This window comes from Phoenix dactylifera, chromosome 2 (genome assembly GCF_009389715.1).
Source record: "Phoenix dactylifera cultivar Barhee BC4 chromosome 2, palm_55x_up_171113_PBpolish2nd_filt_p, whole genome shotgun sequence".
NCBI classification, from domain to species: Eukaryota; Viridiplantae; Streptophyta; class Magnoliopsida; order Arecales; family Arecaceae; genus Phoenix; species Phoenix dactylifera.
In genome coordinates this window covers 9,858,982-9,871,723 of record NC_052393.1, presented here as the reverse complement: position 1 = coordinate 9,871,723, position 12,742 = coordinate 9,858,982, and the positions used below count along the sequence as shown (strand labels likewise).

The window sequence follows — 12,742 nt, the reverse complement described above, 5'->3', positions numbered from 1 at the left end:
AGAGAATGTTTTAAAATTCAAAAATTGGTATTTAATAAAATAGAAACATTAACTTTCTTTCTAGGTCGAGGCTTTTTCATGCTATCACTATATATGATATTAAAATGAAGGAATGCTTGGCTAGTGTCTGAGAAAGAAATAGCTTGATCATTTTCCTTTTGGCAAAATATATTTTTTAGGATAAAATAATGTAATGGTCATTTCCATTTTGTGTGATGGTGAACTTTTTTTTTATGTTCTCACTCCAAACTATGACAATGCATGCACATCCAACAAAAAAGAGCTATATCATTATCTAGCACACCATCCATTATTCATCAAAAAGCATCGCAATTTGCATCATTTAAGGCTAGCACAATCCATACATGATTCATGCCAACTATATCAATAATTTATGCAATTAGTTTAGAAGTGTTAATTTTTATCTACTTAAGAATCTATTTTACGAATGACTTCTTTCATATGGATTAGTGAGCATATTAATATCAGTTCTTCACTTCTTGTCACATATAGTTACAAAGACATTGAATACATGTTAAAAGATAATTATAAATCATATGAGGTAGCTATTTTCTATTTTGTGTTTCAAATGACTGTAAGAACCATAGAACCATTTTGTGGTAATTATATAGAGATACGATTGCTAAAATTATTTATGGTTCCTCATACGGACCATAAATTAGTTTTAAATCTATTAATGTTTAAATGGCTTGTGTTATTGGTTTGTTTTGACTAGAAAGGACAAGCATGATGCACGCGATAGACAATACAAAAAATCTTGGTCCTTTATTTGATTAATTTTTTTTATTACTTGCACTATTGGTAAATACTTTTCGACTTGAATGAAACATTTTTTTTGCCTTTTCCATAAAAGAATGGATTAAGCAGATATACATATTTGTTTACTAAAAAGGAAAATGTATTCAAGTTATGAGTAGTGCTATCTACTTATTTGGTGGTAGACAGCACAAGACTTTTGTTAAGCCACTCATAAAAGTTTGTATGTAATAATCACATTCGATAAGGAATTTTATGCAAGTATTAAAAGTTGCAAAAAAAAAATAATATGATCCAAAAAAAGGGAAACAATCTGGTCCGACTTTTGTCAAGTTTGGATTAAGAGTTTTTTTAGTTAGGGTCGGCTATGGCCAGAATTTCCAATTTTAATTTTAAATTGGTCGATTATGGGACAAAACCTTGACCCACTTGGAACATGAGCATAGTTCCATCTTGATCGAAATTGTTTAGATTTGGTTGAGTCATGATTTAAAAAAAAAAAAAATTGAATAATTAATTATTTTTTGATACTAATTGTTTAATTTATTTTGAAATCTAGCTAGTAATAATTGCAAATATTAGATTTAATAGGTTAGCATAAATTTATTAGGGATTGAGTCCTTATTCATCTAATTAACTATTTGTTTATATAGTTCGACTGATGAAGCCTTGTAGGCATATATCTAACGAAGGCAATATTGGCTATATCCTAATAAAGCAGGACAAAATGCCAGAAAGCTCTTGAAGATATGCAACACTGGCCTGATTCAAAGTCACAAGACCAAGTCTCTCTTCAAACACGTCATGCTTGATTTAATGGCATTGCATGAGATGTTGCTGCAAGACATTCGGGCAATAGAAGTATGCAACATGTATTCTGCAGTTGATCAGACTGATGGATGAAGCAATTATTGACCGGCATAGTGTCTCTTGATTCACAAGCATTCTTGATCTCGACGCACAAATTGGATGGAAGATAGGATCAGTGGGAAACAGATCGAGCACAACTCTGCAGGTTTTAATGGTTTATAAGTTTAGGCAGCTTAATATTCCCATGCAAATGTTAATAAGTGCAGCATGTGTCAATTCATCATCAAGCTTACATGATGAAAGTTAAAATCCTTCACCATGACCAACAAGCCAAAATGCCAAATAGAGATAAAGATAACATTGGATAACTTTGGAAAAGCATTAGAAATCTGCCAGAGGAAAATAGATTTATTTGATTACACAAAAAAACAACAAAATGTAACATTCAAGTTTTCTTGGCCAAGCCAAGAGGCCCCCAAACCGCATTCCCCCATAAAAAAAAAAAGAAGATAATTTAGATGTTGTCCACCCAAGGAGTCAAATTTAAATTCGTTCTAATTCTACCAAGCCAGCCTGCTGTATCTTGTGTAACATTTGTTCAAATTGCTTGCGCCAAGTCTTTTGAATAATACAAACGCCACCCGTTTCTGGTATCACAACAGGCTTAGATGTGGTAGTGCTCATTGACTAAACATGGAAAGACAGCTACAGCAATATATTTATGGTGAAGAAAGGGCCTGTGCCTGCTTGCTCTAAAATTTATTTGTAAAACCCTTCAAACAATTTGGAATACTTGTTTCATAATAAATCAACAAATTATCTGTACGGTAGGATCCGCATATTTTCTTGTAAAGGGGTGCCTGTGCAAGAATGGAAGCATCGTGCAGGAACCCAAATTGGTAATGCATATACCCAGCTCCTTTGCCACCCATTTGACTTACCAGTGTTAAGGGTAAATGCTGATCAGATGTAAACACGTCACCAAAATGGAGCATCAGACAGCTACACATTAGAGTTGAACCTCATGGAGGTTATCCCCAAGATTTCCACCATTAAGCTGCACAGATGAAGCGCCCAAATGAAGAGATGACGAATTGTTGGGGATAAAAGATGATGGCATACCACGTCCATCTTCCAAAGGCTTCATTTCAGTCGTTTTAGAAGTGAATGTGTCACCATAAGCCCCACCCCATGATGCAGCCCGTGTATGAGAAGGAACGAAATTATTACGATTGCATGATGTTGCCAAAGCTCCCTTGTTTCCAGAAGGAGCAATATTATCCATGCTTGAAATCCGTTGCATGGACAATGGTGATGGTGATGCAAATGACGCATCTTTTGCCATTGATGTAGAAGGTCCCTTGGTGGTCGCAGCTTCCTCAATGCTTTCTCCTGCTCTGTCAACTTCCTGTTCATCAGAAGTTGCAGGTATGCTCGGAACAAACAACTTGGCACCAAGCACTGGTTTAATGGATGAAGTAGAAGGCGACTGGAATGAGTTTGTCATGACCCCCCCAGCCTTGTTGAATGTATCAACGTATCTAGGAATAAGAACAGGTGATAAATCATTATTCTCCCCTAGAAAGGTATGCTTGTGAAGTAACAGTCAAATGATTGAATCTAGACAGGAACAATGTGAAATCTACCTTGATCGAACCCCCATTCTGCCACGGACTGAGAATTGGTTTGGGCTGGGTGACATGGGTGGAATCCCAGAACCATGTTCTGAGGGACTGGGGGATTTTTTCTCTGACCCTCCATTAGCTATTTTGGTTGGGCTCCTAAATGTGCTGTTTGTGATGCAATCTGATTGGCCATTATGAAAAGATGCAGTAGTTGGAGGCGATTGTAGGGCAGCTTCTTCAGTTGGAGGATCAGCACCTTCTTCCACCCATCTCTTGAGTTTTTCATCGTAATAAAATTTGTTTCTTTCACCCAATTTTGCCTTCATTCACAATATTCAGCAGGTGCACGAGAAACATAAACTAGATAAAATAAACACTTGAATTTATGCAAATGGACATATAAGAAAAAGGTACCTGGCGATCAGGGTGGGATCTAGACACCCACCCCATGGTCTTCTGAAGAAGCTGAGAGCCAAAGCGGCCAAAACGGGATGGTCCACCTGACAGTGATGTTTGGCCCCGTGAATCAGGTGAGCTTACATCTTTTGATAGATCCTGCATGAAGGTGGTAGAAGATTTTTTTTTAACAAATTCTAAAATGTACGCATATTCAATGACTAAAATATGGTTTGAAGAAAACAAAAGGACCCAGGAATGTGCATAAAGAATTGACATACACATTTCAATGACTAAAATATGATTTGAAGAAAACCAAAAGACCCAAGAATATCTGCAAAGAATCAGCATGCTGTTCAAGAAGGGAAGAACCATGACAATAAGAGAAACATGCAAAAACCATAATTTATAATTTCTTAGAAGGAAACAGACTAATGGCACTGAACTGCTGAAAGAAGATACCTGTTTAGAGCTTCTGCTAAAATCCGGCTCAGAAATGCTTCTACTGGGCATAGTCTTCCTACTGCTGCTAACTGTCCATTCACTTATGGCCTCTATTGATGCCGATGGAACTAATGATGACATGGCCATTGTAGATCGACTGTTTGCTACTTTTGAGGCCACTGAGTAGCTTCCTTTTCCAGATACTCCATTCTGTGGCATTGGAGGCAGAGGCGATGTTTGGGCACCCATGATGCGGTGAATCGTACTATCAATAGATGTAAACAATTTACCAACAATTTTTGCAGGAGCCAAATTTGTGCTGTAACCACCCTGGAAAAGAAACAGTATGAAGAAACTAAAGGTTGCACTCCAGCTGGAGATGAGTGTAGGTAATATGTGGTGGCTCAGAATACAATACCTGTAGAAAGGCCCGTATCCGCTCCTCAAGGGATGACAATAGTGATTTCCACATTTCTACTTCAGGAGCACGACAGGAATTTTTGAGCAACTTCAGAGATGCTTGACAGTACCTGCATTAACATGAACTGTAAAGGAAAAATCAAACATCATAAATGAAAAAACAAACTTACCACCTACCTTAGTGATTCAGAAACCTTTCCCACTTCAGCAAGCATGTAGGCATAAACAAGCTTATACGGTTGAAATGGAAGCAAAATGATCTGAGAATTTCCAAGCACTTTCGAATACTCATATAATTCTGTCCGCTGCAAGGGAATTTGACAGGTTGAATCAGTTCAAAAATCCAAGGTAACAAACATAAGCAGCAGTGATTTTTTTCCCAACATAGGAAATTGATAAGATGGATCATACATTGCAGATGAAAACAGAAAAGTAAAAACATTATAGCACTAATGGACTAAAATGTTGTTTGCATATGTTCACAGAGGTTATGGACTCTGCCAACATCAGATATTCATCAACCAAAGGTTTGTTGGAATGAAATGATTGCATATACATGATATGTCTTAGATGATGTTACTATTCATGGTTTACTAAACCTTGCCAAACTGACCGGTCCAGGACGTACTGAACCTAACTAGTCGAGGACCGGCACGGTTCATCCATTCTCAATGGTTCAATCCCACCCCCACCCCCTGCTCGGGATGTTCAAGTGCCAGCCCCCCTTTTGCCGGCAGCTCGCAATGGTCAAATAGCATCCCCCTGGCAAGTCCCTCCCTCACTCTTTGGGTTAGGGTTATGGTTGTCCTTAGCCCTCTCTCTCTCTCTCTCTCTCTCTCTCTCTCTCTCTCCGAGGGTTAGGATTAGGGTTTTGCTCTAAACCTCCAACTTCCTCCCTCTCTTCCTCCCTCTCTCTCTTTCTCTCTCTCTTCCTCTCTCCTCACTCTCACCCCCTCCCTCTTCATCTCTCCCTCCCTCTCTGGCTCTCCCTCTTTTGGTGCACCCCAAAATGGCACAATACAGACTCATACAATGCCAAACCAGTCGCTAGCCGGCATGCCCTCGGACACCAGTTCGGTGAACCTTGTTACTACTTACTACTAATAGTTGAAGGAGGTCACCTGCTATATGTTATTTGATAGTGAAATAAAATTAGATGATATCGAAGATAAAGTTGGAAGCTAGTTTGGAATTCTTTAGGAATCGAGTCAAACTAAAATAAATCACATAGAATGCAAATTTAAACAGAAGAAATTCTGATCAAAATTGATGGCCAAGAAAGCCAAATTCTGTCTTCAATCAGCCCAAACTGCCAAATGCATGAGTTAGATACAAATTATTTCATTGACGATTTTACATATATTATATAGATGTCAACGGTATAGATCGCTGATTAGTAACCAGATTTCTCCAATACCTACGATGCATTATATATGACATTAATTTGTCTCCCAATGAAAGTTTGCATATTTAGTGACTGGTAAGCACATTATTACATGCGACAACTTCATCACACCAATCAAAACAAGCACAACACTAGGTCATGCAATCAACTATTAACCTTATTATCATGAGAAGTACAACAGAAAGCATAGGAATCACTGCAGTATAGAATAAACTAAGTGAGGCACGAAAAGGTCCAAGTGTCACATTTGCTGATGAATATACTAGCACTTAACCTGTAATAGTTGAATTTAAACTATAGCCCAACTAGCATTTCTGACCAAATGGTGCACTGATACATAAATTTTCCAACATCTATAAGAAAAAGATAAGGTGAAGGCCAATTGAGTATGACCTGAATGGCCTCAGGACTGGCATATGTTCGAGGAAACTTCCAGTGATCTGCACCAATAAGGCACATTCTTGCACTATCAGAGTATGACTCTAAGGTTGCTTCTGCAACCAAGTAGCAGGTGTGTGCAGCAGTTATCTGTATGACAATAGAACACACTGTAATAAGAATTCTTCAGATTAAGATTTCTTCAATGAGATCACATAATGACACCAGATTAATACAAACCTCTCCTTTCTCCTTCCATAAGCAATCTCCAAGATGAACTATGACCAATTCATCATCTTTTGTTCTATTTGCAGTAATGATTGCTAAATTCTCTTCCCAGTCATCAAGCATGCCATTGGCTGGTACCTATATCCCATTGAAGAAGCCAGGTGAGTTCATCTTGCATACCAACTGAAACTATAGAGACTTTAATCAACTTCATAATTAAGTTAACAATAAACCAAAGTTACTGCTAGAAACAAAATGGTTATCCAGTTCGAGTTCACTAGTTTGCCAGTGGATGAAGCACAAAGGTGAATTGGCATGGGTCAGCATTCTTTCCATGATTTGCATAGTAAACATAAGGTTGCAATTGCTCAAAACCTGAACTGGAAAATAAAATCATTTACAATTACAGGCAATCCTCCCAACAGATAATTTGAAGATTCCCATGAGACAAATACCAGATAATATACAGACACTACTCTAACAGTACAAGTAGCATATGCATAACAAGAAAGAAAGTAATCTTTTTTTACCAAAGAAATTATCAAAAGATAAATCACCTTAGTAGACTGTTGAGCTGCAGAGTCAGCACCAGGAAAACTAATGTTGGTGGAGCTATCCACAGAAAATACATCTGCAGGTTGCCCAGCAATAAGCAGGCATAATGTCCGTAGAGGTGATCCAGATACAAACTGACAATGTGCCATTTGCTTCACAGTATCCACATAAAACTGCATTAATTGACCAAACAATAGATTGCTCGCTTTAGAAAGACAAATTCTCTTAGATAAACGTCCACTTTATTAAATGAAAAAACAACTATAAAATGATCACAATGTCAGATTTACAGAAGTGGAAGAAGAGGCACAAACCTTCCCACCCAGCTGCGCTGCAAGAACAAGAGCAGGGCCCCACAACTTACCTGCTTGCGCGCATCGCAGAGCTTCTTTCCTTTTACCAGAAACAAGAAGGTTCTGCACCTCAACAGCAGTTGTCTAAAACAAGCAGCACATATATTAACATATGATTCTCTTTTAAGAAATTAAATAAACAAAATTTGATGAATTGAGTGATACCCGAACCCATGCTTCTGAAGGTACATTTTGCATGCAAGTAGTGAAGGTACCATTCTGTCCCGGGCGAGTACCATTCTTACTAGCAGAGGCAAAAAGCTTAGATACTGCAGCCTGTGGACCTTCAGGATCCTATAAAAGGAAAAATGTCAGCAATGAAAGGAAAAAGTGGTTTTGACAAATTGTTGATACACTTAGACTCTCCCATTCATGAAATATAATTTTTCAATCCTGAAATGACAAACATGCCACTCAAATGTCAAATGGCAGAATGATTTCTGATTTTAACTTATGCTTTGCTATCTCCTAAGAAAAATGTACTCGCAAATTCAAGTAACATGTATCATCCCTATGCCAGTAGGCTGCTGCAAACAAACGAGCTGTTCATAGCAGATTGTGTTCAACTCAAAATTCATCTTGACAAGGGCACACTTGATGATCAAATGATCTGAGCTCAAACCCAAAGATTTGAACTTGAAACGACCCATAGCTCGAGATTTTCCCAGCTCACTTGCATTCAGCTCGATAAAGCTTGAAATACATGGAAATATTTATTAAATTTATAATGTTTTAAAAATCAATGTACTATTACCAAAGAATACAGTAACTCAGCCATCATATTAATATATAATGGTTGAATTGTCTATAAATATTTCAGCCCTTGATTAAGATGTAGTGGCTGGGATGAAGAAATACCAAAAGTTCCTTCTAAACTCACCAACATCTCCTTACCACTATAGCACTATAGTTCCCAGAAGGCTGCCTCACCCCCTTCGAAACTCGCTGATGCGGCCCTACCACCCATAGTTCCCAGTAACCTGCTGCACCCCCATTTCTTCTTCCGAGTCGCCTCCATTCTATTGGTGACAATGGAGATTCCGCAGGAGATCGGCCTCCACCACTTTTCCTCCTCCTTGCCAGCATCAAGCCTCAATGTCTTGATCTGGCAGTGGAAGAAAGACTTAAGATCTCAACTGATCTCCGAGGGCCAAGATTCAAGAACTGAAAGCAAAGTTCTTGACAATCAATCACCAAATCAATCTATGGCTTCTACTCTCCACACCCCTATCTCACCTTTCTCCGCCTAACCTCATCCTTGACTAAGCTAAGCTCGAACTAGCTTGACCAAATATGAGCCGAGCTCAAGCTGAGCCTCACCGAGCTTGTGATGAGGACAACCAAGCTCAAGCTGTGGTTGTTCAAGATCAAGCTGAAGTAGGGCCAGCCGAGCTCAAGCTGACCTAGCTTGCTTGAGCTTGGCTCATTTACACCCCTATGTCCCAATTAGGGGCTGGCATCAATACAGCTATATCCTACTGCATCTGGCAAGCTCTAGCACAGAAAGATATGAAAATCTAAAATAATGTTTCCAGCTATTTTACAAGATATCGGGCAAGAAGACAAGTCCAAGGGTGTAGTCTGTATATCTAGATTACACCAAGCAATAAGTATGACTGACAGATTTGATCAGGACTTCTTCTGTTTATCTACTGAAGATGCTAAAGTTATCATCCAGCCCCATGCAAAAAAATATGAATACCCAGATTTCCACATCAGAATCAAAACTCGTTTTATGTAGCTACAAACACTAAAGAAGACTTCGCTGACAATGCTTCCTTGAAAATTCATCACCGAGCCCCAAACCACCTCTTAAGCTAAAGCTAGTTCGACAGCACAGTAGTGTGTCATTTTTTCTAAATTTATCAAGCAAAGCACTCCCACTTTGTTATCTACAAGTTTAAAAGCAATAAGATCCTCCATAGAAAGGTCATCTTGGATAATGGAGACATCATGTCAAATAAAATTTACTCTTGTATTCGATACTACTAATCCAGGAAAAGAAAATGCTATATAAATTAGAAAGCAGATGGTATGTTTATAAACCCTCCCAGGCCCCACCATCAGGGAAGGGACAAAAAGCAGATATTATGAACCACAATTACCAAAATTATGAAGAAAAACAACAAATGGCTTCAAATGGCAATTATATAGATTTAAGAAAATCAGAGTACAACTGCAATAAACAGAACATTATACAGTAAGATTGCAGTTTAATGGAAGTTATATAACAAGGCACAGAATGAAGATTACTCATGCTTTACCTCAACTGATAGGTCAGCACCAAAAGGAGATCGAAGTTTTCCATAATGCTGATATAGTATTTTCAGCAATGAAAGAAGCAATCTCAAAAGTTCTCCTTCTCTGACATCCATCATGGGAGATTTGCACTGTGCTAGTTTCTCATCTATCCATTTATTTACGTCCTTTGCTGCCGCATTCCCACCAACAAGTGGGCCAGGAAGGGACTGTTGACACAAAGAATGGAAATAATGACAGCAACCAGTCATGGTGTTTGAGGCATCAGCTTTATCCATCACAACTTCCCCCAAGCTAAGAATTGAGATGGTTCCCCCGACAATGTCCTTCACAGAATAAATGAAAAGGGTCAGTTGCATAACAATTAGTAGATCATACAGACGTTGACACTACAGAGATACGTAAACTTAAGAAAGCGCAGCTACAAGAATCAAAATCAAAATGACTATTTTGAGCCACACCTGGCTGCCATAATCCAATTTTGAGCCTAAAGAGCTGGCATCTTTCATGACTACGAGTTTTCCACCAAATCCAAAAGTAACCAGAGCATGCGGTGGATGCCCAGCTGATGGTCTTCCTTCTTTAAGAGCATAAGAACATGGAGAGTAAGTTGCACTTGTGCCCCAAATTGGTTGCTGAGCATGGTTGATTGAGTTTTGATGGCCATAGTAGCTGTCAGACAAATGTTCTTGCAAGCTTTGCACCACCTTTGGCTGATTAAACTGGTATGTTTTTTCTGCAGGAATAAAGCTTTGAAATTCAGCTGCCCCATTACAATTACCATAACCATGACCTGAATCCAAGGTCTTATAACCTTTTTGATGATCCAGGTGGTTCACTACATTGCCTGTCGAACCATAAAAGTTATCTATCTGTTCATTTCCAGAGAAACCTTTAACACTCTTATTGACTTGTGCAGGCTGCCACATATTTTGCTGCACATAACTACTCCCAGAACCATTCCAGCGTGCACCCATTTCCTGGCTGCCCAGGCCCTGTGTGGTACTTTCCTCATGCTGACCAACTTCATTGTATAAACTGGAATTCTTCATTGCAGCAAAGCCATCCGAAGATTTTAAATCTTGACTGCCGCGACCCTGAAGATTAGCAGCTGTTTTCTGAATGGCTTTAGTATATGATTCAAGAGTCTGCCATTGCTGGGTGTTTGTGTCATAATACCACCCTGGATATTGAGGATCAAACACCATATTAGGTGGGTACTGAGTGCTCTCTTGTGATACCTGCTTCCAGCTGGAAACGTCCCCTTTAAAACAATCCCCAGCTACAGTTCTCGTTACCAACTGAGTAGTTTGCTGCAAATAAGATATCTCAGGTCCCTGGTCAGAAATGTTCCCATTGTCAGCTTCCAAAACCTTGTCTTGATAACTCTCTTGCATGTTTTCACTTGCCACATTGCAATTCTCTGATTGTGCAGTCGTTGTGGCATCATAACCATCTATTTGGTACCACTCCCTGGTACTTGTATCAAACTTCCATCCGGGGTAGAGTTCTTCCCAATACTGAGGGTCATTTGCTTCTGCAACTTGCCAATTAAACAAGCCACAATATCGAGCATCTTGCTGTTCAGGATATGTGCTTAGATCAGCAGCCGAATTTTCCATAAAGCTAGACTTCTGGTTATCAGGCCCGTCCGCATTCTCCGTGAAGAAATCTGCACCAGATCCAAATGCACCGGAATCAAATTGTGGCGAATTCACATTGAATGCACTCCATTGTACCTCCTTTACACTGGTCCCCTTTGATGTATTGCTCTTTCCCATTGATGAACCTGTCGACCTGAACCCCATGGTCCCCATCATTGCCTCCTGACTCTGCTCCGAACTACACGAGGCTACCCCATTGGCAGAAGGCAGTGGTGGTGATGATCCGACCTCTGGTGTCTTCTCCTCCTCAAAAAGTTCCTGCACGACCCCACTTTCTTGCCGATCTTCCTCGCCGGTGGCAAATTCGGCATCCTCTGAATCCTCCAATCGTTCACCTATGCTCGCATTTGAGATTGCTCTGGCTATGATGGCAGGCTCGGAACCAGATCCGGCAATGCTGAACTCATCATCGAGCTTGTCAAAGAAATCCTTATCCTTCTGATCATCGGCCAGGAACGGAGGAGATGGCATTGAATCCAAGAATTGCAATAAATTCCCCTCGTCCCTCAAGAAGGGTGGAAAACGAGTGATCAGGGATCCCCTCCAAATCAAAAATCCTTAGATCTATCCATCTTCCGACTCCTTTGTCACAAAAACCACCAAGAAAACCTCTACTAGATCCAAGCAAAAGCTCTACGTGGATCTCCCGCTCTTTCTACGATATTATGATTTCGCCAGGAGAAATCCGAGAGAAACAGGATCAAAATGCGCGAGATCTAGGATTCCGTCCGGATTCTTACGAATCCGGGACCAAAAACGACGGGGGAGTCGCAAATTTCTGCAGAAACCGAGAAGAGGAAAAAAGGCGAACGCAAGAGATCGTGCTTACTAATGGAGGCGACGAAATCGCAGGTTGAAGGAGCTTTGGAACGATTGAAGAGAGAGGAGAAGAAGAGGATGAGAGGCTCTCGTTTTGGAACTCGCCAGCGTCTCACCATTCTCCCGGACCCCGTAGGCTTCTTTTACCCTCGTATCTACCGTTGGTTCCAATTTTTTTATTGTTTATGTTTTATTTTCTTACCGCCAAATGAGAGAATAAACTTAGAAAGAGAGAGAAAATTTTTTCCTTCCCCCATGCTCAGTTTAGTATCATACTTTATCTCTATTTATTATTGTCAGAGATTTTGGCCTATCTCCACTTACTTCATTTCTTTTATGTCAGAGATTTTGGCCTATCTCCTGCTACTATTTTTATTTTTTCTCTAAACAACTTTTTATGGTAATCTCGAAACCGTTAGAGTGCTCCACCACTCTATAATACCAATATGTGAGAATTCTCAACCATCTCATCCGACCGATCACAAATAATTATTATTCATTCAAATAGTATTTAATAAAGCTGAATTGAATTCTAAAATTGTATATTTACCAATTAATTGAGACTACTGGAGAATAAATTAGTTTTCAAAATTAATGAAGATGCAAATT

General features: G+C 39.4%; 1 protein-coding gene across 1 annotated transcript; it reads right to left on the bottom strand.

Annotated features, from left to right (window-relative positions):
- Positions 1-1,932: 1,932 nt before the first annotated feature.
- LOC103705117 (protein transport protein SEC16B homolog) lies at positions 1,933-12,271 on the bottom strand. The gene is made up of 13 exons (XM_008788731.4): positions 10,112-12,271; positions 9,656-9,976; positions 7,557-7,685; positions 7,353-7,475; positions 7,041-7,211; positions 6,496-6,621; positions 6,271-6,405; positions 4,650-4,777; positions 4,471-4,582; positions 4,071-4,382; positions 3,627-3,767; positions 3,234-3,532; positions 1,933-3,128 (listed from the first exon to the last, which is right to left on the bottom strand). The coding sequence occupies exons 1-13, from the start codon at positions 11,783-11,785 to the stop codon at positions 2,597-2,599; spliced, it is 4,203 nt and encodes a 1,400-aa protein (XP_008786953.2). The 5' UTR covers positions 11,786-12,271; the 3' UTR covers positions 1,933-2,596.
- Positions 12,272-12,742: the final 471 nt, after the last annotated feature.